The sequence below is a fragment of the Odontesthes bonariensis genome, chromosome 3 (genome assembly GCF_027942865.1).
Source record: "Odontesthes bonariensis isolate fOdoBon6 chromosome 3, fOdoBon6.hap1, whole genome shotgun sequence".
Lineage (NCBI taxonomy): Eukaryota > Metazoa > Chordata > Actinopteri > Atheriniformes > Atherinopsidae > Odontesthes > Odontesthes bonariensis.
In genome coordinates, this window is record NC_134508.1 from 16,029,285 (window position 1) to 16,055,852 (window position 26,568).

Here is a 26,568-nt window from a genome sequence, read left to right on the forward strand (position 1 = left end):
GCCGTGGTTGGAGAGTATTTCTTTGAAGTGATTTTGTGTTTCAGTGACAGATAAATCGCTTCGCCATGTTGTTTGACTAAGAAGCCACTTGTGATGACTTGAAACCACCAATACACCAGTGACCAGACCAACCCTACAATAATAACACACACACACATACACACACACACACACACACACACACACACACACACACGAAGCTGAATATCGAAGAGAGGAGCTTTAGTCTTCACAGATTTGCTGAAAGTTCACTGGCGTGCTGTTTCCTGGTGAAATACGCATGAAGGCAAGGCAAATTTACGTTGTAAAAGCTCAGGCCCGGGTGTTATGCAAATACATGTTTACTGTGTGAGAGCTGACGGGCAGCTCCTGCTGTTAAGAAGCCCCAGGTAGCCTCGACACCATCCATAAAACCAGCGAGAGCTGCAGGGATCCGACTCCTTTTCACTCCGGATGAGTAGAGTTGCCTCACACCAGTCAGAACCCGTTTATCCAGTCCATTGACGATCAAACTACAGTGAAGCTGGAAAAACACCAAAAAACAAAAACAAATTCCGGTTCAAACTTTAAAAAGAAACATGTTTGCTCTGCGTTCATTCAGGTTTTGGTGGTGCACTCTGTCCATTCATTTCCTGGCATTAACGAGTAGTGATCGGCCTCGCTTTAGGCTACTGTTTGCTTTGCTGTTCCAGACCTTGGACCCCCAGAGCTCTTCCGTGCTGAGAGTTAATGTTTTAACAAAAGCGCAACACTAAAAAGACTATTGACAACCAAGAAACTTTCGGTTAAAACACAAAGCAGTGCTATGATTAACCCTCAATTCAAAAGATAATGCAGTGAAATTCCAACTTGAATACTTCCTTGCAGTCTGTAACAGGCAAAATAGATAGATGATAGATAGATAAATACTTTATTAATCCCAATTTGGGAAATTGTTTTGTTGCAGCAGCATACAGTAAATATATCAAAACAATTAAAGTAGGAAAAACAAGAAAATAGAATAGAATAAAATAAATATTAAAAAAATAAAATAAAAATAGTAAATATAAACATTCGCATATCATACCAACTTTACTGTAACATGTGTCCTTGGATCATATTCTATATGCTTGTACAATGTGCTTGGTGACAGCTTTCTCTATTGCAGATCAGTTCAAAGTCACAATGAAGAGCACTCTCTAGTGTTTTAGATAAAGATATAAAGTTTTTGCTTTTTAGACTCTCTCTTCCTCGACCCCTCGCCGACCAAACTCCAATCACAGATATCTGCCTCATAATTCCCTAAAATAAAACCCAGCCTGCAACAGACTTGTGCAACCAATTGTGGCTTTAAACAGAAGCTACTTTTCTCCCCTGCTGAGGAGGATGCGGTGGCTGCACCTCTTGTTTTGAAGTAAGAAATCCCCACTTCCGGTCTCGCGGTGTTTTCTCTGTGAGACTTTGCGCCGACTCCGAGGCAGCAGCGTGAGGCGGGCAGAGGGAGTGTACGCTGGGTGTAGCTGAGGGCTGACGTCTTGTTACTTTGAATGACTTGAAAAAGGGGGCAGAAAAAAAAAAAATAGATAAATAAAAGAACACAGCCTGACAACAGCTCAGCGGGAGAGACAGTCACGGAAAGCCGAGGAGCAGCTTTCTTTTGTCACTTCTTCCCGCTTCCTTCCTCCATCCACCTGTATGACTGCGTGAAGACGAGAGGTAAAAAAAAAAAAAAGAAAAAAGAAAGAGAGAGAGAAACTTCGAAGACCTTTTCACCTGTATCTAAATCTTTGTGTCGTATTGGAGAGGAGCAGGTGCGCATCTTTACGAGCTGTTGTTAACATTTATGCTCCTCTTCTCAAAAATAACCTAACGATGTAAAACTGTTTCCCAACAAATGATTTGAGCTCAGGAGACTCGCTCGGGTTAAACATGATGTTACATTGATTTCTCTCACGTTTCAGCGCTGGTTCAACGACTCTGAGTTCGTCGTCGGCCTGCTCATTAGTAACTTATTAACATCCCTTCATGAAACATACAACGTTAATTTACACGTCTGATGTAAACTGTAGCGGGGATTTTTGTGTGTGTGTGTGTGTGTGTGTGTGTGTTTGCCTCTGCTCTGTGAGAACAAGCTGGTCCACATACTAAGTTGGGTCTCACGGCATCACTCAAAAATGAACCCAAAGTAAACAGAAAAACCCAAAAGCAGCCGGATTAGCGTAGCCTTGGCAGAGTAACAAGGATCTAGGGGTAAACAAAGATAAAGAAACTTAAAAAGCCTGCCAGAAGAGAGCTGCTGCGGAATGATTTCAGCTCATTCCGGATAAATTCATTTAAGCAATCTATGCAATGCAGTTTTTCCTTTGTTTTTCTTAGGAATTCAGCTGGAAAGAGAGAGAGAAAAACCAAACAAACAGGACGCATTTTGAGCCTCTCTGACTGCTGCATACAGCTTTCGTCCAGGCTGATCCCATTACACAATATCATGCACACCCAGGGGTGTTGTGCGCTCAACCAGTGTAGCAACACCACACATGTCACTTGCAAAAAAAAAAAAAAAAAAAAAAAAATGCACAAGTGCACATGCTGACTGTTGTTTAGGATCCAAACATCTTATGCCAGCATGTTGACAACATGAGAGTGAACAGTTTGCTGATAGTGTGAGTGTTGCACGGTATCATACTGTAGCTACCCGTTTGATCTTACACGTCCGATCACACAATGCATGTGGTATTTACTGTCCCAGATTTTGAAATGTTACTGTTATCTCTTTTCGCACGGTGTCTTAAATGACCTCCATATTTAAACAGCTCGAGTGAAAATCTGGGGCCACTTTCGACGTCTCGTAGGACTCTCAGTTCATTTGGGGATGTGGTGTGAATGTGCCATTTCTGTTTGTTGTATGATGGATACATGCGATGACTCATCGGGCTTGCTCAGGCTTCTGACATTGTTCTACCTGCCCAAGTTGATTCTTGTCTAAAACGTTCCGCGTAGAAAAAGGCAAAACCAGAGGGCAGCTTGCTTCCTTTGTCTAATCCATTTGTTATAATCGTGTTACGTCTGTAAATCTTCTCCTTCAGACTTTTTACCGAATAGAACCACACTTTCCCTCTCAACAGAGAACAGTGAAAACTTGTGTTATATTTGAGGCCATGAGCTGCCTTTCTGTCATGATATGCAGAATACATAATTATCTGCTGTTCAGATTTGTGCAGTGCGGCCTGTTCGGTGTAAATATAATAGCTGTTTACTTGTCAGGTGCAGCTGAAGTTAGTAAAGATGCACAACAGAAGGCTAATAACCTGTAATTAAATAGAAAATCTCTTTTAGATGACAAAGTGTGGTCTTTGCTCGTTCGTAGCTAACATCACACGTCATAGTTTACTGCTCTACGTAGGATTCTGATTGACTTGAGCATCCTCACTCGTGAGGAGCGCTCAGAGGCTGCTTGCTCTTCATTCTGAGAGAGGCTTGCCATTAAGAGTAGTTCATTCATTTTGTGGTTTTCATCCATTCTTTAGTCATTAAAAGCTAAAACTGTTGAGTGAAACGTGAGCAAGAAGATCAAAAAGAGACTTTGTAGGACTTTTCATAGTTACTTGTGCTTGTTTAGTGTGATTCATTAGTTTCACTGCTCATTACGCAGATACTTTCAAAAATCTAGACCAACCAGACTTATCCTGACTTCGTGGTATCGACATAACCAGCTGACTCTGTCTTGGCTGAGAGTAATGACATTTTTCTGAGTGAATATGTAGCCGGTTGTAACCTAACTGTTCTTCCGTCTTCCTTCCTCTCAGGGACTCAATTATGGAGAGCTCCGTTCAGGCTTCCCAGAGCGGAGGCATCTCTACACCAAAGCCATCTCTGGCTCCCAAACCTCGCCTCGCTCCCAAGCCTTTCTCTCTGCAGAAGAACACCACAATTCGCTCCATCCACGCTCCAAAGACGATTCATGCTACATCTAATGCCAAACCAGACCAGACTGGAAAATCCGAGGCCACGGGTGGCCTGAAGCCGACTTTGACCACCCCTGCTCAGAAACCAGATTCCATTTCAGCGCCCAAACCGAGCTCTGTGAGTGCGCCCGCCATAACCCAGCCAAGGGAAACCAAAGCAAGTGAAGTACTTCCACACAAGGTGGTCTCACTTGATTCTGCTGCCGGAATATCAGATCCAGCTCCTCAAACAAGTCCCCCCAAGGAGACACCCCAGTCGGAGCCGGTCCAGAAAGACGATGTCATCCAAACAAACCACAAACCGTCAACAGAGGCTGTAACTAACTCAGAGCAGGAAGATGAGAGAAAGCAGAAGGATGAGAGTCAGGTTTCTCCCGCCCAAAAGGTTGAAGAATCAAGCAGAGACACTTCCTCCAAAACTGACTCAAAATTTCCACGGGGCAGCACCAGGAAGCGTCTGTCCATGGAGCTCACCTCCAAGTTTGAGTCAGGTGGTCTGTCTCTGCCCCCTAAACCTCCTAAAGCCATCTCTACAACCAACATCAAAGACGATTCAGATAAACCGGCGCCTTCCATTCCAGACCAGAGCCCCGCAGTATCAGAACCCTCAAACAGAGAGAGTGATACTGATGAACCAAAGGAGGAATATAGTGTCAGGAACAGCATAAAACGCAGAATCAGTCTTCTGTTTGAATCGCCGTCGAAGCCGGAGGTGTTGTCAAAGAGAGAGGAACCGGAAATGATGAATGGTACCGGAGGAGTAAAGGAGCGGATCAGAAACTGGGCAGCAGAAACAGGTTCTGATGGTCCAAAGGACAAGACGAAGCCTCCCGTTGCAACCAGAACCCGCTCCAAAGGGTGAGTGAGACTCCCTTTAATCTATGCTGCTGTTTTTGGGGACAAGACTAGACTTGAATAAAAGGAAAAGAACATTCTACTGCAGGTGTAATTAAGCATGAAGTTAATGTCAAAGACACACACCCAGTGATCAGCTGTTACAAGCCATTTTTCTTATAAATGTAATCTCTTTATGCAAATGAATTTAATCTATTATCAATCGCTAGACATTTTCATGTTTTCTTCATTTTTTTGGGGGGGGGGTTGCTAGTCTCAGTACAAACTCAGAAAGTTTAATCTGTGTTCCTCACAGCACTGAAAATGAAGTGTAAGATAGTTTAACAGCAACAGTTATTTTAGAAAGTGTCGTGACAGTTTTGGCGACACTTTACACTGCCAAGTGCTTTCAGTGGAACTGTATGTACTGAAGATGTAGTGTCTCAGAGAAGAACTGTTGACTTTGCATAAATCAGGTCAAATCTGTCTGAATGAGTATACACTTGAGGTATAAGTAAAATATGTTTTTTTTGTTTTTTCTATTGGTTGAAAAATGTAGGTTTTAAGGGAAAAGTGGACCATCTTTGATATATCACTCCCACGATGACAGCCGCATTGAATGATATCACTTTTTGATCTCTATGCTGCACATTTAGGGATATTTGTAGGATAATTATTGGACGGCTGGTAAATTCCTGGGTCCTTGTAAGGTTTTCAGATTAGCAGGAAGTAAACAGGGAAAAATTCTGGTTCAATCTTGACTGGTATTTAATGAGTGTTTGAGGTGCTGGCTGTCCAACAAAGTACAGGCTGCTTCTTTCCATTAAGTGTAAAGCAAGATGTATTGACAAGGTATCACTCCTCTTTGTGAATTTCCTATCATGTTACCAACTTTGAAGTTAACCGTGGGCAACTTAATTTGCTTTGGTTTGCAGAAACATGTCTAAAAGCTGCCCAGAGTCTGTGTATGTTTTCGAAAGCAAGCATCACCATTAAAATCTTTTTTCTTTTCCACAATGAATGACCTTGATTGCTGTCTCCTTCTCAGTTCTGAGCCCACAGCTGTTCCCGCAGCAGAGAAAATACCCAAACCTCGAACTGCAGAGGTTCCTATAGCAGAGGAAGCATCTCTTCAGGCTGTGGATCCGCTTCCGACGATATCACCTGCTCAACAGCCTACGGAGAAGCATGTGGGAACGACAAAAGATGCTCTTAATGAAAGTAAATCATCAGAGAGTACATCAGAGACATCCGGAGAGCAGAACAAAGCAACAGAAGGGGATGTCCAGCCATGCAGTCGCAGCCTGTCTCCATCCAACAATGCTGCTGATGAGGAAGAATCAGTTTCTGGTTTCAAATCAAGACGGGACAATGTCAAACGGCGCTCTGTTCGCTTTGGTACTGTGGTGACAGATGATGGTGGCCCTCCACTGATCCTGGGCTCAGAGTCTGAGTCCAGCACAGAAGAAGAAGAAGAAGAAGAAGAAGAAGAAGAAGAGGAAGAAGAAGAGGAAGAGGTTCCTAAGGTTGAAACTCAGAAGGGTGTCCTTGATTCAGTGCCTGCCCACAGAAGAGTTGGAATTCTGCAGAGGAAGGATGATAAGATGCAAAGACAAGAAGAAGAAAGACTGAAACATCTGGAATTTGATCAATTACAGAAGGAAGAGGAGAGGGAGCAGGCAAGGCGAAAGTTAGAAGAACAGCAGAAACGAGATGAAGAAGAGAGGGAGAAAGAAGAGGCAAGACAGAGGGAAGAGGATAGACTGAGGGAGGAGGAAATGGAGAGAGAGAGAATGCAGGAGCTGGAGAGAAAACGGTTAGAAGAAGAGAAAAGGGAAATGGAAAGGCTAAGAAAAGAAGAACTTGAAAAGAAAAGAGAGATGGAGTTGTTGCAGCAGAGACAGAGAGAAGAGGACAGAGAGAGAGAAAAGCTGGAAGAAGAGAGACTTAGACAAAAACAGGAGGAGGAAATGGAGAAAAAGAGAATGCAGGAGCTGGAGAGAAAACGGTTAGAAGTAGAGAAAAGGGAAATGGAAAGGCTCAGAAAAGAAGAACTTGAAAAGAAAAGAGAGATGGAGTTGTTGCAGCAGAGACAGAGAGAAGAGGACAGAGAGAGAGAAAAGCTGGAAGAAGAGAGACTTAGACAAAAACAGGAGGCGGAAATGGAGAAAAAGAGAATGCAGGAGCTGGAGAGAAAACGGTTAGAAGAAGAGAAAAGGGAAATGGAAAGGCTGAGAAAAGAAGAACTTGAAAAGAAAAGAGAGATGGAGTTGTTGCAGCAGAGACAGAGAGAAGAGGACAGAGAGAGAGAAAAGCTGGAAGAAGAGAGACTTAGACGAGAACGGGAGGAGAGGGAAAAGGAGAGACTAAGAGAGGAAGAGAGAAAAGAGGAAGCATTGAGGGAGGAAACAGAAAGACAGAGGCAGAGAGAAGAAGAGGAGAAATTGATCCAAGAGCACGAGAAGCATAGTCTGGAGGAAAAACTGGGACAGGAGGAAATGAGTAAAGAGAAACAAAGAGAGGAGGAGTGGGTTGGGTTCAAAAGAAAGGAGGTAGAGAGGGAAGAGGAGTTGGAGCTGCTGAGGCAGAAACAGGAGGAGGAGGAGAAAAGAGAGGAGGCAAGGCAGATGGAGGAGAGACTCAGACAAGAAGAGCGGGAGAAAGAAAGATTAAGAAAGGAGGCTGAGGAAAGAGAGAGACATAGGAGATTGGAAGAGGAGGAGATGTTGAGGGCAAGACAGGAGGCAGAGGAGGAGAGAAAAAGAATTGAGCTTGAGAGGAAACTGCAGCAGGAAAAAGAGGAAGAGATGGAGAGGATGAAACAAATAGAACAACAAAGAGAGGGGGAAAGAAGGGAAGAGGAAAGAAAGAGACAGATGGAGAAAGAAAGAGAGGTGCTGGAGAGAAAAATGCAGGAGGAGCTCGAAAGACAGCGAGAAGGTGAACTCAAAGAAATGCTAAGAATAGAGGATGAGAGAGAAAGAAAAGAAGCTGATTCGATCAAGAGGGAAGAGGAGAGTGTGTCAGATAAAGGAGAGCAAAATCTTATCAGTTTTGACTTTGAAGATTTGCCTCAAAAGTCAGAGACAGTGTGCTCTCCCACGTCAAATATCTACGAACCCGCAGAGAGTCTGATCGATGTTGCTTACGATGACTTTTCTGTCAGAAATTCTCTGATCGAGGTGGATTATGACGACTTCTCCGTCAAACCAAAGCGACGGGGCTCACCGGCTAAAGTAGAAACTACTCCGATCAGTTATAGCAGGACAGTCGACCCAGTTGATACTGAGGACTTGCTGGTGTCCCTGGATGTTGACCCTCAGGAGTCTCAGGAAAATCAAGAGCGGGTGGAAAAGGAGCAGATGTCCACGCCGGCCCAGGAGAGTCCAAAGAAAGATGAGGCGGAGGAGAGTGAAGTAGAGGTAGAAGAGGAGGAGAAGGAGGAAGAGGAGGAGGAAATAGAGGGGCCAGGGGGATATCACCTTATCGCTGTGGAGGTGGAGGCAGAGGAGGAAGAAGAGCAGGAGGAGAGAGAAAATGAGGAAGAAGGGGAGCCAAAGCAAGATGAAGGTGAAGACGAGGACATGAATGAGGTAAACTTTAATGTCAGTCTTGTCTGATTGGATTTCAGGTAAATGTGCTCAGTAAGGTCCAGAATTTTTGACATTTTTGACATTTCACCTGTTTATCAAACCATGTGCATCTTACACTTAAATGATCATGGTGTTTAAGTGCAGGCTGTCAGCTTTAATTTTGAGGGATTTGCATCCAATTTAGAGGGAGGATTTAGTAATTATGGAGTACTTTGATATGTAAAACCCTCTCTTTCAGAGGCTCAAATGTAATTGGATAAATTAGCAGCAACAAAATGAAATGTTCATTTACTTTGTTGAGTCTTTTGCGGATAACGACGACCTGAAGTCTGAAAGAATGGCTTTCTTCCTTTGATGCTTATCCAGCTCCTCTCTACAGCTGTCTTTACGCTGTGTTTGTTTGTGTCTTTCTGCCTTTAGTTTTGCCTTCGGCGATGGGAAATGCAGCTTGAACAGGTTGAGATCAGGAGACTGACTCAGTCTCCCCCTCAACCTTCTAAAACTCTTCGATGTTTTTCACAAAATGTTTCGGGTCAGTTTTCCATCTGCACTCTGAAGTGCGCTCCAGTCAGCTTTTCTGCATTTTGCTGAATCTGAGAAGGGATCATGTCCCTGAACACTTCAAATCTTTCTGTCTTCTGCTGTTAGAAACCAAGCATGTTCGTGCGATCACGCCATCTCCCGGAGGATGTGGTGTGTTTTGCATTATGGCTTGTTGTAATTCTTCTGTTGTTTCCGGAGTCACTCAGGCTTTTAAAGATGCTTTGTTTTTTCCTACTCATTCCTGTCTATTCTTGAGGCTTTTGAGTCGTTTTGTGGTTTGTTTGCGCCTTGCATTTGTTCTCATTAAGTCTTGTCCTTGTGTTAAACCTGGATAATGATATGTCCTCCTTATGGAGGCTGTTCTTCACTTGGTAGGATGTCATTAAGAGGTTTTTTTCTCCCATCAAAAGAATTCTTTGGCGGTCCCACACTGTTATCTTTGATGGATGAGTGCTCCAGACTGTTTGTCCACCCCTGCTCTCCCTCTCATGGATCTGTTGGCCTGTTTTGCTTGCATCGAGACATCCATTGGGTGCATGGTGCGGCTTCATACTTAGTGAAAGCTTCCAAATGCACAATCCAGACCTCTTTCTAGCTTCACTGAAGGAGAAAGAGCAATGGTGTAGCCCACACATGAGTATGAAGCAACTTTCTAACACATTAAATAAGCAGTAATTGATCAGTTTGGACAGTTTCCTCAAACGGAAAGCAAAAAAAACACCAAAAATTAAAGCAGACACACAAAAAAAATGTCTCTGTGTTCAAAGACTTCCCAGACCCAGATCAATTTCAGCGCGCTTACACGAAACGGGTTATTGTTCACTTACAAAGAAAGGGTGAGGTTAAGCACAGAGATAGGAGTGAATGTGCAGATGCGGCTGTTTCACCACTGAATCACGTCAGCCTGGGAGCTATGCATACCTCACCTGCACCAACACATTGCCATTCCTGTAGCGCAGGAAAAAATATCTTGTTATACTTGTTTCAGCCTGGTTGACCTGAGCAACTTGTGACTGTTAGTGTTTGTATCCACGTTACTCATGCGAAGACAATAACCTGTTTACAAAAAGTCACACCATGAGAAGCCACCGTCCTTATGGTGCAAAGTGCACAGGCAGAATCATCATTTAGTGTTAAGGTTTGGATGTGTTCTGGTTATGATATGGCCTGGTTCGTGATCGATAGTTATGGTTATGGTTTTGGTTCGTTTCCAGGAACCAAATGTGAGCGGAATGTCCCATGTGAAGAGTTGTGTTTGTGCATGAGTGGAGTGATAACACTCTACTCTTGCTTAAACAATAGTTTATGTTTGATAAAGAAAAACGTAAGTGAACTTAGGGTTAGCTGTGACTCTTTAGCTCGTACTCTCAAATTACAACCTGTTAAGATGACAAGGCAGCAACCCTGTATTTCTCATAGTGTAGCCTAAATACTTAACTCAGTAGATCTGATCTCCAAAAGGCATAAACGGGAAGATGTCAAACAGCGCCAGACTTCCATTTCAGAGTTAGCGGGAAGAATGAGTTCCAAACTGCTAAATAAAGCATGCTCAAAAGCTGAAGATAAGGAGAGGATGGCTTTCATAATAATGGTCTTTCGCACACACACACACAACTCAAATTTTACACTGAACCACGTGAAGCAGCACAGGCTCAAGCCCTCAAAGTTCCTTGGCCCAAACATCATCAAAAATCTGTGAACAGAGCTCAAAAGAGCAGTGCATTTGAGGGCGAACCAAGAAGCTTACAGCACTGAAAGCTGTGTGCGGGAGAAATGAGAACTGAAAAACTCTCTGCTGACTACAGATCATTTTTACATTTAAATAGCATTTGGGATTTTTTTTCCCCCAGAGCCCCCAGAGTGTCACTGCTCAAGTGCCGACAGCATCCTTTCATTTCTTATAATGTTGGAACTCTGAAGTTTGGAGATAGAGAAAAATAAATTTGATTGAAATATTAAGGAAATAGGACATTTTTCTACTTCCCATTTTCTGGGACTAGCAAGGTCATCTTCTACTTGCTCAGATTTTTAAAGTAACTGGAAAACCAGGGCTACCCAATCTGGGTCGAGAAGCCAGGTTACATCTGTGTCTGTCCTCAGATTATTTCCTAAAGAAAAAGAGTAGATATAAACCTGCTAAAGAGGGATGATTTTTTTCCCCTCCCATTATTATGTCTAACTCCTTTCTGTTTCTCGGCTCCTGATGTACAGTCTGTACTCACTGCGTTGTTGCCTCCTAACTGGTCATGTTTTTTATCGCGTCAAGCAGAGCGCACTCAGCAGTTCGCACCCCTGGGAGAGTTCCGCCTTAAATAGTATGTTTTGATTTATTACAACGTAGTAAGCACCCATTTGCTATCATTGTGGTTGACAGTCTGACGCGGAGTCAGCTGAAACCATCCACTGAGCTATTAAAGACACCAATAAACGCAGTGCATCTCGAGAATGCACTGCACCATTTGCAGCAGTTGGATTTTTAGTCATAAGCTTCCAGATATGAAATTTTGTAAGTCTGGGATTTTTAAAGGGGTTTTGGGCAAATTCTTCCATCCATATTTGGGACTGAGTGTGTCTCTGTCATTAAGGCATAAGCCGTGATTAGAATCCTGTAGAACCATGAGACTTTTAAACGATTAAACACCTTTACTTTTAAATTTCCCCGTACTTTTTGCACATTGTACTAATGCCTGGTCAATTGCTAAATTACATGTTTATATTTGAAGTAACATTAAGTAGTTGGGAGACAGTGGGTGCAGTATTGCACTGTACCCATTTTTTAACCCAGATCGAACATAATCAAGTCAAACACGTCATTTTAAATCTCAATCAAAACAGAACATCCTGGATGTGCAATTAACGCATTGTGAGTGTCAGCTGATTTCATGATAATACCACCTGAGGATCATAAAAGATGAACTGTAAAAGCTACATATGTTCAATCATTTGTGTCTTCACACTAAAAATCCAACAAATGCTCAACTTTGTCGGCTTTACAAGAGTAAACAAGGAAGTTTTCCTGTTTTTAACAAGGGAAAAATACATTCATTCTGTACATCTGTCGACAATTTTTTTTTTTAGCTCATTCAATGTTACAAAACACTCTGTCGTTTTTGGAGATCAGTCCTTTAGCCTGGAGCTAGAGAGTGGTTGTAAGTGCAGATGTTGACGACCCATTATTAAAGGCAGAAGTCATGCAGTAGAATGAAAGAAATTCTCTTTTATGATTCAGTGAGAGGCTCACTGAAGTTGTAGAGCAGCTGCAGCTAACAAACAGTGTCTGTACTGACATCTGGGTGGATCAACAAATAAACTTAATTTCTGTGCAGCGAGACAGAAGTTGTCACGGCCGCTCAGGTTGAGGTTGAGATGGTCACTTAATGTTGAAGGAGAATTTGCTTGGTGAGCTTACAATGGGCGATAGGTGAAAGCTTAAAATACACAACACGCAACAGAGTAAACAGATGTTGCATCTTGCAACAGATAAAATCTGATCATTGCAAATGAATTCACATACTCTTTAGTGGGGCGATCGACAAGGCAGCAAATTCCAACATTTGTTGCTGAGAGTTGTGAGCAAGGTGAGATCATCAGTTTAACTGAGGAGCTTACAGTGACGAGGCTCTGCCAAGATATGTTGGGTCTGCACTTGTTTGCACATGCAACATTTTTGCAGCTTTAATGAAACACCAAACCCCGGATCTCTGAACTGTGTGCGTTTGTCTCATTATTTGTCTGTATCCATGCTGTAGTAAAGAAACTGTTGAACATCTAACTTGCAGCCTCATGTTATGGTACATTGTACATATTCATTTGGGTGCTGTAAAGGCCTTTGTTTTGTTGCTTTGGTCGTCACATCTGTGCTGGTACATCTTTTTTTCACCACTGAGTGGTGCTGCCGCTCTTCGAAATTGAACTTCCTCTTTCTGCACCACCGACAAACCCTCAAGCTTATCTCATGCAGCGCACCGTATGCTCATATCAGAGGGTAGTATTGAGACTAAACAGTGGAGTTGAAAAAACAAAAGGTCTCCTTTTTTTGCCGCAAAAAAAGAAAAAGAAAAAAAACTTTGTGTCAAAGTGGCAGAGTAGAGCTTGTCAGTTTGACAGAGCTCAACGAGGTGCATGTTTACTGAGCAAACACAAGGTGTGCAGCCAACGGTGTGCCATTACTCAGGCTACCTACCAAAAGACAGATGCATGGACGGATCTAATCGTACGGAGGTGGTGTGTGGTCAGCTTGTCCTTAAAGGATCTGTCCAGCGGGGTAGCATGTCAGAGTGACCATACATGGTGCCCTTATCTGCTCTCCCCGTCTCTCTCCTCAGTCTTTCCACCCCAGTACTGCTCCCCCACCCCATTACACACACACACACACACACCCTGGCACACATTTCCACAAAAGAGGATGGGCTTATCCACGGGTAAGAAAGTTCACATGTCTGCTGTCCATTCTTACATCTAGTCGCCCCTGTTGCTCCAGAGTTCTCTCGGCTTTCCTAAAGTCCTCCTGTTTTCTGCTCCGCTCACAAAGACCTGGTTTATGCCTTGCCTCATTTACCTACAGGAAGAGAGCACCGGAGGGAGGTACAGAAAGCACCTTGGCCCAGCCTGCCGCACCTTCCCCCGGGGATTTTCCACATTCGAGCACAGACCTCTGCTTTGTTTTGACGTTTCTTTGAAATCACTCAGACCTACAGGAGATAAACGGAGGATCTTAACGCTCTGTGCTTGGGTTTGGATGCTTGGAGTGGCAGATTTTTCCCACGCTGCTTTTTGGAACATCGCCACAGAAGCAAACAAGCTTGACTGTGGAACGTCATGCTTTAGCCAGAGAAAGACATGAACTGAGGTAATTCATCAAATTTGAACTGAAAACCATTTCCATTCGCCTCCTTCCAAAGCTGCAGGAGTTTTGCTCCAGGTTTCTGCCGTTGCCTTTTACATGGATGACAATGTGGTCGTGAGATCACTTCTTTGGGATGGTAATGATACGATGAGAGTTCAAACACACGGCTGCTCAGGCTGCTTAATTTCTCACTGACAACAAATTTTACCGTTCCAGGACGTTTGTGCGACCTGAAGCATGGAAACATGTAGAGAAAAGGAAGGATCCCATTCAAATGAATGATGGATGATCTTTGGATATATTTTTTTTGTCAGACGTCAGAATCCTTCCATCACCTCTGCTTGCTTTAACTGACAACTGAGGGCCGGATCACGGACCCAGTATTCTCACTTACCCACAAAATCCCCTCACCCCTAACAAAGCTGTACCTCAGTTTCTCTGGTGACCCTGTTTCCATGGTGACCCTAGCGTCAGGACGACCGGCTGTGTGAGCTTTGCAACCATGCAGTACTTGGGAGGAAAACTCTCAGCTGCCCAGTTGCAGGTAGCAGGCTGGGTGGGCGGCGTGCGACGGTCCCTGCAAGGGGCTCTGGAGCTGGTGTGGGGCCAGTCGGGTGAGAGGCAGGACGAGGAAGAGGATGAGAAAGAAGAAGAAGAAGAAGAAGGAGGAGAAGGTGGGGATTCAGAAGGAAGATTTCAGAGAGCCATATCACCACTTCGTAGCTTCGCCAGACATAGCAGGAGATCCCTGCGTCGCTTCTCCGTCAGAAGTCGGAAGGGTCTCCAGAAAAGAGCCACCGAAACCTGTTCTGTAAGAGCTGATGTAATTACTCAGTAGATGATGAAATGAATGTTCGGCGTAATGAATCTAAGGAATAGCCATTTCATTTGTAGGCTTTAAAGGTTTGGCAGTCTTCTTTTTTCATTCGCATTTGACATGATAATGATACACTGAAGCGGCTTGTAAGGCCCGGGTTTACACGTGAATATAAATTTTCCTGCATGGCTTCATGTATCCATGTAAGTTAGTAATACTTCCACATCTGCAGGGTAAAGGATAAACATGCAAATCTAAATAGGAAACGCTGCTGGCGGTTTGTTTCAGGAAGGACGGGCTTATCTGACAGTTGTGTGAGTGTAGTGTTTTATCAGTGGGCATTCGTGCCCTTCCTTCTCTCTCGGTGGTGTTTATCGGACATAAAGCGGACAACAAAAACAAAGCATGACACACTAAAACGAGGTATATATTACTGGTTGTTTATGCTCATGACATCTGTAAGTGACATCTTTGTTCAAGCCTCCACTTTATGGTTGACTTCCTGCTTTTTGCTGTTTGTGCTCCTCTCTTTTTTATCCTTATTTTGCCATTATATGAGCATGAGCAATATATGACAGTCACTATCATATTAGCTTATAATCTTTACCTCACAGAAGCTTTCTGAATACATTTAGCTCAAAACAAAGTTTACCTAAACTTTCCCTTTTAAAGCTTGTTTTGAAGCTTCATCCTGGGTGTGAAAGACTCTTTATGTGAAGGTAAAAGCTCAAAGGGAGAAAAGAACACGTCGGTTATTTTCACCCTTAGTTTGACGATCCATAACATTGTAGGTATTAGAGGTGATGTTGAGGAGATGTGTGCAGTCTCAGTTGTGCCTGCGGCATCTCAGGGATGTTATCCTCTCCACTTAACCGCACACAAACACTCTTCACATTCCACTGACCGGGACAAAAATGGGATGGAGGTAAAACCTTTCACGTCGAAGTCGACTGTGCCTTGACTTGTACCAAACAACCACCCGCTGTCACACACAGATGTAGTTATATGGCTTATGTGGTGGTTATGTCTACACTTGTTCTTGTCCCACTTAAATTTCTTAGGAATCTCAGTAGGGGTAGAGAGTGCATGAATCTCTAAGAGGTGTTTTCCTCCTGACATCGATTGAGGCGAAAGTTTAATGTTCAGCGTGCTTCTCACGAACAGTAAATTACACATAAAGTTGCCTCAGCACTTAGTTTCGAAAAATTGCATGTGACAATGCAAATCACCGACGACTTTGACAAAGATTTAACGCAGGCTGACTTATCAAATCCCTGCTCTATTTCTTCCTGTGCGAAAGTTTTCATCAAGGCCTGCATTTCTTCTTTCTGTAGGAGCACAAAAAAACAAAATCAATCAAATAAGTACTGATTGATCCCGGGGCTTACTGCTAGCAAGATATATCTCAAATGTTCGTCAATCTTGACAAAGTTCTAACACCAGAGAGGCAGCATTTAAGAGGTATAAAACATTTTCTATTGCATGTGATGCACATAGACGCCGATCCCTGCAGGTAAAGCTATTTATAAAGGTACTTGGGTATTACACATAACTAAAGTGACTTACTGGAAATCTCTCCTCAACCCTATTTTTACCATTAAGGTGCACATATTTGCCTGACGAGCTGTTTGAGATGAAAGGACAGTGAGCATTTGGGCACATGTGTCTCGATGTCACAATCTCCAAAACTTTGCCGATGTTGCACCCTGATTGCGAGATGTTAACACCTGCTAAGTGTTGAAAACCTGTTCTACTGCAGTCTAGAGAGGAATTTTTGCTTATTGAAAGTGAAAATCTTTAGTAATATTTTGACACGTAGGTGTGTGATGAGGTCATACTGAGATGGAAGCTTGGATGAAAATAAACTGAAAAAGAAATCCTTGGGAACCTGATAAGAACTCTCTGAGTCAAAACTTTTTGGGTTTAAAATTAGAGTACTTGAGATCCTTTTTTGGTCTGCCAACCGATACCATAACAAGCCAAACAGTCGTGTCCCTGTTACTTGCCCTATCATTGAATAGCACCTGATTTTTGCTTTTTTCCTTTCTAAACTTGGTATTTTTTTTTTGTGTGTGTGTTTTAAAATGATCATAGGATGTGTTGAAAGAAATAATGCAAGTTAGCATTGCTAACTTCTTTAGCTGCAGTCGTAGAAAGATCAGACAGATGCAGATTAAATTCATGGCAGGGGGAGCTGTCCCACTGTAAATTGTGTCTCTGCTGGAGCAGGCTTTGTGATCATAGGAAAATTACCAGAGGCCTATCCATTCATGCTGCGATGCAGCCAGATAACAGGCATTGTGCAAATGAAGCCGCTCCGTGAGTCCTGAGTAATAAATAGGCTCATGAAGAAGATGGCGTGATGGCACCAGTGTTTACTCGAGTGTTGTCTTGGATGCAGGTAACAATATCAGGCAGCACCTAAGTGGGACGTGTGCGTTGACTAAATGTGAGGTGAGCTTAGAGGAATGTTTGTGTGAATCTTTGTGTGCGTGCGTGTGTGTGTAAACCCGGGCATTCCAGCTTGTGGGCGTGACATCATGAGTGTGTTTGGCGTGTCTTTGCGTAGGCACATATGTGTGTATCCCAGTGCATGTGCGTGCGTGCACATGCTCGTGGTGTTTATCGAGGACAGCCCAGTCTCTGTGACCAGCTCATTAAAATACACATGCTTGGCTGGTCCTTAGTCTTCTCTCCCTCTGTAGTTTGGGATCTTGGCTCAGTGCACAGCAGACTATTTTCTCTGCACCACAGTGTGAAGTTCTAACACGCTGAATTACAGACCAAAAAGGATCATTTCCTGGACAGTATAGAGTTAGATATTAAGAGGTAGATATCCACCCAAAGTGAAAAAAAAATACAGAAATACAAAAATAATTCAGCAAGATTCTGTATGTCTCACAATATTAAAAGCATCGTTTTGCTCTTTATGTTTTCTGAATAACTTTTGTGTCCATCTCACAGGCAGATGTTAACAGTTACTGCGTAAACGATGAGGACAAAGACACTGACGCTTTGACAGATGGTGAACCAGCCAAACAGGATGGGGTCTGTGAGCAAATGACTCAACCTGACAGGTAGGAGAACGCTTTCATTATAAAACAAATCCAGCGCAGCTTACTATTGTATCTTTAAGTAGCCTCGTTTCCAGCATCCAACTCCCCATTGGGGATTAATAAAGTCTGTCATTATCATTATTATCTAATTTGACAGAGAAAAGCAGGACAGAGAGATTAAGTTTAATTCTTTGTGAGCTATATTGAAGGTTTTGCTTCCCTCTGGGGGGGGGGGGGTTCTGTACAACTGACTTTTTTTTTTTTCTTTCTTTCACTTTCTTCCTTTTTTTTTTACACTTTTTGCTTTGTTTTGCAAAAGCAAAACCAAGTGCAGCTGGACACAAAGTTTGATGTTGAGTATTTACAAGGGTTGCAAAGGTTGAGTTTCTTATGCCCCCTTGTGGTTAAAAAAGTGAAAGACACAATAGTGCTGCTTGATGCAATTGTTAGAACATGACTAAAAATCTTTTGTTCTTTTCAGTCCAACGCCCGTCCCTGACCAAGTCCCTGACCAAGTCCCTGACCAAGTCCCTGACCAAGTCCCTGACATCCCCTCTGAGGATCTTGATGCCAGTTATTCTAACAGAGAGCCAGATTTTCCTCCACTTCCTGAGGTTGAGGACTATTTGTTTCTAAACCCTACCTTCTAATTAAAGACATTAGTTTATGTCTATGTCATCTGCGACCACATTGCAGGATTATGGCATTTTAATGAACAGCGGTATTCTATTCATTGCCTGCTAGATTCCTCATGTGTTTCTCTGCTCAGATTCCCACTCCTCTCCTTGACACCAGCGCACAGAGATCCAAGGCAGATCTGGGTAAGAGGCGAAGTCGATCGCGTCCGTCACGCTCGCTGCGTGCAAAGTTGGATCAGAAGGATAACCTGAACTGGAGGATCCACGACTCCACAGGTTAATGCTGGATCTATTATATCACCCAATCGTAATGTACATCTGGTACTTAGTAATTCTAAGAGATGTGTGATTCTCTGCGTGTTCGCGACTGATCTTTCAACTCTGTTTCTAGATGAAAAAGAAATATCTTCCAAACAAAGGGAGTCAGATTCTGAGGAGGAGCAGCCCAAAGCAAAGGCTGTCTGTTCTCCTCCTTCCTCTTCCCAGAGAGTCCCTGTTTTTCCTGGTCTCAACCCTGCAGGACTACTTGTATGTTCTCAAGGACAACTTGAATGAGATGTTTATGCATTCTTATCTACTGCAATAAAGCTATCACTTGCATGAAGTGAAGTCTACTGATTTGCTTTTTCAGGCTCAGATAAAAAGGCGAACAGGTGGGGGAGGACCAGGAGCGGGAGAGGACACAGCAGAGGACAAGGGCAGAGAAGAGACAAACAATCACAACAAGGAAGTGCGGCCATCTCCCTCAAAGCTCTCACGATCACCTCGTCCGGCCTCTCTTCTCGCAGGGGCTGCACGGGTCCTGCCACCCTTAGGCGGCAAGGACGAAGGGTATGTTCAGAGAATAATAATAATACACATTAAAGGATTATCATATAGTCACATAAAAGGCGTGTGTCAGAGAATTACCAAACTATTGATTCTGTGTGTCCCTCAGGGCCGTCTCCTCGCCTGCGTGGTTACAAGAGCTGAAGTCTAAGAAGCGTATGAGTCAGCATGAAGGGGAATCTTAGCCAGACACAGGTGAGAAATTCAGTTTCTCTGTAGCAAAGTTCCAGATGTTTGGCTGTATGATCAAGTGAATTGGTTTCTCATTTTCATATGTAAATGTTCATGTTCAATTCATATGTACATTATTATATGTAGATCATGTATTTCTGGATCAGGCAGAGAGATGAGCATGAAAGCCAGGCGTTTGGTTTATACTATGCAGTATTATGGAAAAGGACACTTTATTAAAACCAGCAAATATCTTTAAGTCATAATGCAACACAGAAGTGTAAAAAAAAAAAAAAAAAAAAAAGTGAAAAAGAAATCACAGTTTGCATTATTCACTTTTGCTCTTTGGCTTTTGAGGGTTTGCAAACAAAAAGCTCTAGAAATCATAATTTTGCTCACATCTCTAACAAACTACCACCAAAATGGCTAGAAAGAAACAGCTGATTAAAGAAAGAAGAGTACAGATTTGTACACTGAGGAAAGAAGGATGCATTGAAAGAGAAATTGCAAAACGCCAACAAAAGAGTTCACTACACCTTGAAGAGACTAGAAGAAACTGGAAGTTATGGTGGTAGAAAAAAGGTCTGGAAGGAAGAGGGTTGCTAGAGAAGCAGAGGATAAACACATCATTTGTCACCAGTAGAAGAGCTCAGCAAAAAAAAAAAAAAGCACCACATATGAGGAAGGAAATCAACATGTCAAGGTCAGAACCCATATCTCCGACAACTGTGAAAAGATGTTTGAGAAAGGCTAGTCCGAAGTTGTGTATCTGCAAAAAAAAAAAGCCTTGTGGAAAAAACGCCTTGTATATACTGTTGTTAAAGCCAGAGGAGGTTACACCGAAGAGAGGAAAGTCTAAGCAAGCAAAACCCAAATACATGATAATTATAGTAAAAAAAATGTATTCTGATAAGTGACTGTCTGTATGATAATCATGTTTATTTGGTTGCAAAGTATACCAATTTGATCCTGTTTCCAAACTTTTGGGCTGTAGCGTATGTCTTTAGGAAAGAGGGATTTAAGTAGCCTACCTGCAAAAACTGCATGCATGCAGGGTTGTACCTGAATGAGCATATCCAAAACGTTTCCATTTGAACTCACTGCATCTTTTTTCCCCTTTAGGAGAAACTATGTCATCGCTGATCAGCAGGATTCAGTCCGTCTCAGCTGCTGCTGACAGACACGTTTTGATGTGTTGGCTCATTGTTCACTATGAGTGCCTTACCATGGAGCTTTACTCTGACATGCTTGAGTTCAATTCAGGCTTTTGCTGGACACAGAGGCAATCTTGAACTTTTACGTCTTGTAAATGAAATATGGTGGCAAGGACATTTGCCAAGACTGTGATGTGCCACGTAATTGACTTATTAAATTTTGCGTGGAGGCTCAGTGGAGGATTGATACTCGAGTAATTAGAGCAAAGTCATGGACTGTCTTACTGTCTACTTTCTATATGATGACAGGGCCTGATGACACTAGGCCCTCTGCAGGGTATCAACCTTCATAAGCAATGCTTGCCTTTCTATAGTAATAGTATAGTAATAATGTATTTACTGGCCTCTAATCCACCACAACTTGATAGCCAAACCTAACACAAACATAAATCTACTTCTAGCCTTTTCCTAACCTTCGAAGTATCCTCAAAAGTTGTGCAGACCAGCCTAAACTCTCACAACACAGACATAGCCTCACTATCCACACAATTATAGACAGCCATGTGGAAGCACACATATGTACAGACATACAGAATATAAGTGGTAAAGCTTGTGTGTTGAGTTCATATTGTACAGCTTGTCTTTTCCATTTTTTTGTCCAATCACAGATCCAGTCAGCTAAAGCCTGAAGCACTTTAAACAGTTATTATAGCAAATTGCCATCCACACGGTACGTCTGAGCAATAGAGAATTTTAAGAATGACGTGCAGTAACAGAGTTCAGGGAGTTTTTCTGTTTTCTTTTTGTTACAACATTACTAGACTTTTACAAGTACTCTTGTTTAATAACATACCCAATATCTTTTTAAACGTTAGGTTTTTTTAAGGGGCAGTAACGGATTCAAGAAGCGTGTCTTCTAAAACCTTCTCAAACCTAGAAAAAAAGCATTACTACGCTTGAGATTTGATCATGTGCCTTTTTTAATGCTGGAAAATGAATGTTGTGAATTATGTAATCATTTGTGACAATCACACTGTGTGCTTGATGGAAATTGAGGGAATTTTATTAAAACTTTTTTCTATGAAATCCAGTTGCGTGTGCTTTATTTGATGGAGAACAAACACCAAATATTACAGTCGGTCAATTTGGAGCACGAAATAATAATGTGGAGCCTTGTTTTGTACACACAGGAAGAAGGCTGAGGAATCCAAACATGAAACTTTCTATATATTTTTTTTTAATAGCGCATAAGATATCATAAATTTGCCTGAGATATTTTGGAAAGTTAAAGAAAGAGGTAGAAGAGAGGAGAGCAAGATAGCTGGGTGGGGCCAATAGTGCTGAGTGAGACTGATCTCTGTTCAATCTCTTGGCTGGCGGTCAGTGCTTGTTGCCACTATAGGATCATGGTCAGGATGGCAGCATGGGCAGAGCCAGGCTGCGCTTGCCAGTGTGCCAGGGACAGGGGGCAAGTCTATTGAGAAGCAGTGTGATGGACACAATGTGTGCGACAGACTTGCTGCATCAACAGGCTTTTTGCTGCTGTGGCCAGAAATAAACCATAAATACCCCCTCTGGCATCCACCAACCGCTCGCCAGGCCTCCACAACCACAGACTCTCACACTGAGACAGGCCGAAACGGAAAGAAAAGACAGGAAAGGCGGAGAGCTTGGCTTGTTCGGGGTGTAGTGAAGCACAAGCCATCCAGGTAAATTGAAAAATTTCGATAATCCTGTGACAGGTTTTTCATTTTCAATCTCTGCCTCTTCCTCTTCCGTCTGCATCCGGAATACTTGGTTCTAATTATATGTGTACGCTAACACGTTTTTGGTTTTTTATTATTATTTCTACAAAAGCAGCTCTCACACAGTATTTGAGTGTGAAAAAAGTGTGCAAATGAATTCCTGATAGCTTTGTGAAATTATAATCAAACTCTTATTAAAAAAAGCTGTTACAGGCCTATGTGTCTCCATGTATTCAAGGTATAATCTGCTAGTTACATTGTGTTCAAACTTGACAAAAGTTGTAGAACTTACAAGTTCATGTAAGTTTGACATGAAACATTGTAACTGCTTTTTAGCAAAAAAAATAAATAAAAATGACAGAACAGCAGGGAACCCCAGACCAACTGCCTGCAGACAAAGGACAAGGAGGGGCAGGACCTACATATAAGGTACCGCAATCAACAAGATTGTTCTCTGTTTATTTTGCCAGTGATACCAACACTTAAAATGTTCGAGTTGAACTGAAAATATTTCAGAATCACTGCAGGATTTGGACCTCATCATCCAACTCTCCACTTGTCCCTGTCTTGCAGCTGGCCATATTTGAATTTGAGAACTTTCGTGGAAAAAAGGTGGAGTTGTCTGGCGAATGTAAAGATGTCTTGGAGGACACGGAAAGAGTCGGATCAGTCATTGTGGAGTTGGGACCGTAAGTGGCTCTCAGTTACCCTCAATCTTAGTTTTGCTTAGAATATATGCATGCATTTTTAAGTCATGCACTTCTTGTTTTTGTCAGATGGGTGGGGTTTGAGCGCCCAGGTTTTGCAGGTGAGCAGTTTGTGCTTGAGAAAGGAGAATATCCTCGTTGGAGCACCTGGACCAACAGCCAGAGTAGCTACAATATGAGTTCCTTCAGGCCTCTGAAAGTGGTTAGTACACATGGTGGCTCAGGCTGTAGACTTGTTGCATTTTATAGTAAACTATTTTTCATTACTCTTTTTTATATCTATTCAATCGTTGGTGTAATAGACACACTTGTATATTACAGATGAATGTAGAGACACATGCCCTTTCTTTCTTCAGGAAAGCGCGGACCACAAGCTGCACCTGTTTGAGAATACAGGCTTTGAAGGCAAAAAGATGGAGATTGTTGACGATGATGTCCCCAGTCTGTGGGCATATGGTTTCCAGGACCGTGTGGCCAGTGCTAAGGCTATCAGTGGAACGTAAGATGTAGCCTTCTCAGTCACAAATGTATTAGTAGTTGTTAGCATGGACTCCAGTTTATAAAAACTAGAGCCAGGAGCAAAAAGACCTATGCTTGTTAACAGGTGTTAAATACTTTAGAAACACCTTTGTTCACTGTGACAGAAATGTGATATACTACTTGCTCTTTTTCCTCTGAAGGTGGGTGGGATACATGTATCCAGGTTACAGAGGGCGTCAGTATGTGTTTGAGCATGGAGACTTCAAACACTGGAATGATTGGGGAGCCGCTGCACCTCAGATCCAGTCCGTCCGACGTGTGCGGGACATGCAGTGGCATAAGAGAGGGTGCTTTATTGCCCCTGCACCTGCCCCGGCCCCAGCCCCTGCCCCAGGCCCAGCCCCAGGCCCTGTCCCAGGCCCAGGCCCAGCCCCGGCTCCTGTCCCTGCCCCTGCCCCAGCACCTGCTCCTACACCTCCCAATCCCAAAACTACTCCTAACCCTAATCCTAACCCCATTCCTAAATCCCAAACTCAGCCCAAACCTTAACAGCACACCTCTAAAACCTCCCACAGCAACTGGGGAAAGCTGAGGGCACCTGGCCTGTCCCCAGTCTCTCTTCAATATTCCTTAAAAGTTTAAGCTATCTGACCATGCAGTTTTGGAAAACTGGAACTGAAAATCATGAAACATGTATCACTGTTGGAAATAAAGGTTTTGGCCCTGATTTTGGCTTTGTGGAAGTTATTTAAGTGTATTTAATATTCATAAATCACGACTAAGAAGATTGGTTAATGTATCATAGTGGTCTGTAAATTAGCTCCTTGTTTTCATACATGAGAAAAAGACTGGAAAGAGCAGCAAAATAATTGGTTTATCTGATAAAAGCCGTTTGATATGATATCATGCAATCAATGGATGGGACATAAATTGGACCTACAGTGTGTATTTAGTTTTGTCTAAACAATAAAGTTATTAAATGATAATGTTGTTAAACAACATGACATGAATGTATTCCAAAAATGTTGCGTTGTGCTTATCAAAACGATAAAATAACAATAAACACCCTTAAGAAACCCTCTGAGGAATGTCTCAGAAAGTAAGTTTGCTTTTCCAAGAGGAAGCGTTTCCTGCTTTTCTTAACAGTCATTGGTTAAAACGCACATTTTGACCCGCCCAAATAAAAATTCGTAACATCCAATCAAACGCCTCCTTCATTCAACAAGCTCGTGAGGTGGGCGGGAAACGCGCAAAATTTGAAAGTTGACCCGGAAACAGCGGTGCAGTGCGGTCTTTGGCACGTCTGTGTGCCAACGTAAAAACAGTATTATTTATTCCTGCATGGCAGTCTGGTGAGTATTGTCACACCGCACCGTTTTGTTTTTGACGTTGTGAATGAAAGACACGAACGCGTGTCGCGTTAGCAACGTTACAAACGGTAGCCACCGTTATCTTAGGACACGCTAAAAGGGACGCATTGTTGACATTTGATGAGTGGCTCTGTGTGTGATCCGTCATTACGCTGCATTTAAACTTCAACTCACTGCGTGTTTTTTCCGCTTAGGTTAAATGTGTTAAGAAAGCCATGTTTAAATTCAAATACGTCAGCCAAGGAAGCCTGAAAACGCTCGGTGATGCGGAGCCTATCACCAGCCGCAGTTTGCGACTCAACCAGGTGTTTCAGGTGAAGTTACTCACTCTTTACACGCTCTTGTGCTGTGACATGAATATATGCTTCGTCTCAACCATAACCGCCATAAACCTTCAGTCAGAAGCTGACTTCCCGTTCCTCCTTTTGTGTGTTGTCCCCAGGGAAGGGTGAGCTTGTGTGGGCAGCATGGAGGACGCACTGTAGGACGGGAGGAGTTTTTGGAGGCTCTGCTGCTACTTTACCAAGAGTGCACCTCTCCAGAACTTATGAAGGTTCATCATGTGGCAAAGTTTGTCAACAAATGTAAGCATATGTTTTACACATGTGGAAGAGTTCTTTGTTGCTTTTGAGGCCAATCCATTTGAATGGTCTGACTGTCTCAGCTAATGTGTTTTGTTCAGCTTTTGAGAGATTTTTTTTTTAATAGTAATTGCTTTGTTGTCTTTGACGGCCAGTTCACAATGTGTACAGTTTTAAATGAAAATAAATTATTATACTTCTTCTCAGAAAATGATCAACCAGGGAACACGAGAATATAATTTCTCTTACGCCGTTTTCTTTTCAGTACCAGCCAGGTTAACTTTATTGAATGCCTATAAAAGTCAGCATGTGCACATAACTCAAATCTAGCATGTTGCTGTGTGAGTGCTATGATATTAATTTAGATATTTACATTTGAAAACCCGGTTGTGTGTGTGAAATAGTTTCAGATGTGGTCTCGGAGCTGCGGGCCCTGCAGCCAGGGCCTCATGACTTCGAGCTTCGTGCAGTGGTGGGTCGGGGTCGCTTTGCTGAAGTCCAAGTGGTCAGAGAAAAGGCTACCGGAGACGTTTGTGCACTTAAAGTGATGAAGAAGGCAGTTCTGCGCACTCAAGACAATGTAAGATTCCTATATTCTATTCAGCTAGAATAACGTAACTGAAAAACAAATGTTGAAAAGAATGTTGATGGCATGTTTATAGTAGTAGAGTATGTTTAGTTTTCTTCATTGATTTTGTAACTTTACCGTGTATTTAAGCCTATTTTTAGGGTACATATGTCACAGCAGGGAAAGCACAGTCGAAAGTAGGAGATTTAATGATGGTGAGGATCTACTTAAAACCCATTTAGTTAATCTGGCTTTTGTTTAATTGTGTCTCACTTAGTTTGTCTGGTTAGACCTTATTTAGTTTATCTGGTTTTAAGAGTTTTTTTTTTCTTCTCATTACATTCATCATATTGTTTTTTTCATTATCTCACAATGAAGCTTTATTTTTTTCTTTATCTGCTTCATTTTTGTATATTTATTTCTGTTAAGCTCGGTGTGACAATAGTCCTTGAAAAGATTATACTTGTTTTAGTTTTGGGAGTTACAGTATGATGGATAACTGTCATGTCGCTTTCATTTCTTACTGGGACGTGGAGCCATTGTTAATGTTATTAGTAACACTCATGTGCTTTTCCTGCTAAAGCAAACTGAAACGCCTCCTATAGTGAAGCCCCAGATTGTCTTTTAGTATTTCATTATGTTAGTATTCAGCCAACTTCTTGATAGACATTATAAACAGTAGAATCTTTAGGCTGT

General features: G+C 42.4%; 3 protein-coding genes across 3 annotated transcripts in view; all 3 read left to right on the forward strand.

Moving 5' to 3' along the window:
* Nucleotides 1-1,442: 1,442 nt before the first annotated feature.
* Nucleotides 1,443-21,511, forward strand: tnks1bp1 (tankyrase 1 binding protein 1). Its single transcript, XM_075460504.1, has 10 exons — nucleotides 1,443-1,695; nucleotides 3,783-4,799; nucleotides 5,824-8,368; nucleotides 17,539-17,651; nucleotides 18,112-18,244; nucleotides 18,400-18,544; nucleotides 18,660-18,796; nucleotides 18,900-19,099; nucleotides 19,206-19,291; nucleotides 20,390-21,511. Exons 2-9 carry the CDS (start codon nucleotides 3,793-3,795, stop codon nucleotides 19,279-19,281), a joined length of 4,356 nt encoding a protein of 1,451 aa, XP_075316619.1. The 5' UTR covers nucleotides 1,443-1,695; nucleotides 3,783-3,792; the 3' UTR covers nucleotides 19,282-19,291; nucleotides 20,390-21,511.
* A 550-nt stretch (nucleotides 21,512-22,061) lies between these two features.
* Nucleotides 22,062-24,039, forward strand: crybb3 (crystallin, beta B3). Its single transcript, XM_075462049.1, has 6 exons — nucleotides 22,062-22,130; nucleotides 22,503-22,595; nucleotides 22,740-22,855; nucleotides 22,943-23,075; nucleotides 23,230-23,372; nucleotides 23,554-24,039. The coding sequence occupies exons 2-6, from the start codon at nucleotides 22,521-22,523 to the stop codon at nucleotides 23,900-23,902; spliced, it is 816 nt and encodes a 271-aa protein (XP_075318164.1). The 5' UTR covers nucleotides 22,062-22,130; nucleotides 22,503-22,520; the 3' UTR covers nucleotides 23,903-24,039.
* Nucleotides 24,040-24,633: 594 nt separating this feature from the next.
* The window catches only part of cita (citron rho-interacting serine/threonine kinase a), a 37,389-nt gene continuing 35,454 nt past the window's right edge, over nucleotides 24,634-26,568 (forward strand). The window contains exons 1-4 of the mRNA XM_075460508.1: nucleotides 24,634-24,705; nucleotides 24,918-25,037; nucleotides 25,166-25,307; nucleotides 25,709-25,884. Of these exons, the coding sequence (XP_075316623.1) occupies nucleotides 24,939-25,037; nucleotides 25,166-25,307; nucleotides 25,709-25,884 (417 nt within the window). The 5' untranslated portion in view covers nucleotides 24,634-24,705; nucleotides 24,918-24,938. The remainder of the gene's footprint in view (nucleotides 24,706-24,917; nucleotides 25,038-25,165; nucleotides 25,308-25,708; nucleotides 25,885-26,568) is intronic.

What these genes read in the sequence shown, in the direction of transcription:
- crybb3 (XM_075462049.1), top strand. Translation starts at nt 22,521, where the DNA reads ATGACAGAACAGCAGGGAACCCCAGACCAACTGCCTGCAGACAAAGGA. An exon ending in GGGCAGGACCTACATATAAG is followed by an intron (nt 22,596 to 22,739) that starts GTACCGCAATCA and finishes CCTGTCTTGCAG; the next exon opens with CTGGCCATATTTGAATTTGA. An exon ending in GCTAAGGCTATCAGTGGAAC is followed by an intron (nt 23,373 to 23,553) that starts GTAAGATGTAGC and finishes TTTCCTCTGAAG; the next exon opens with GTGGGTGGGATACATGTATC.
- tnks1bp1 (XM_075460504.1), top strand. Translation starts at nt 3,793, where the DNA reads ATGGAGAGCTCCGTTCAGGCTTCCCAGAGCGGAGGCATCTCTACACCA. An exon ending in ACCAGAACCCGCTCCAAAGG is followed by an intron (nt 4,800 to 5,823) that starts GTGAGTGAGACT and finishes TCTCCTTCTCAG; the next exon opens with TTCTGAGCCCACAGCTGTTC. An exon ending in TCAACCCTGCAGGACTACTT is followed by an intron (nt 18,797 to 18,899) that starts GTATGTTCTCAA and finishes TTGCTTTTTCAG; the next exon opens with GCTCAGATAAAAAGGCGAAC.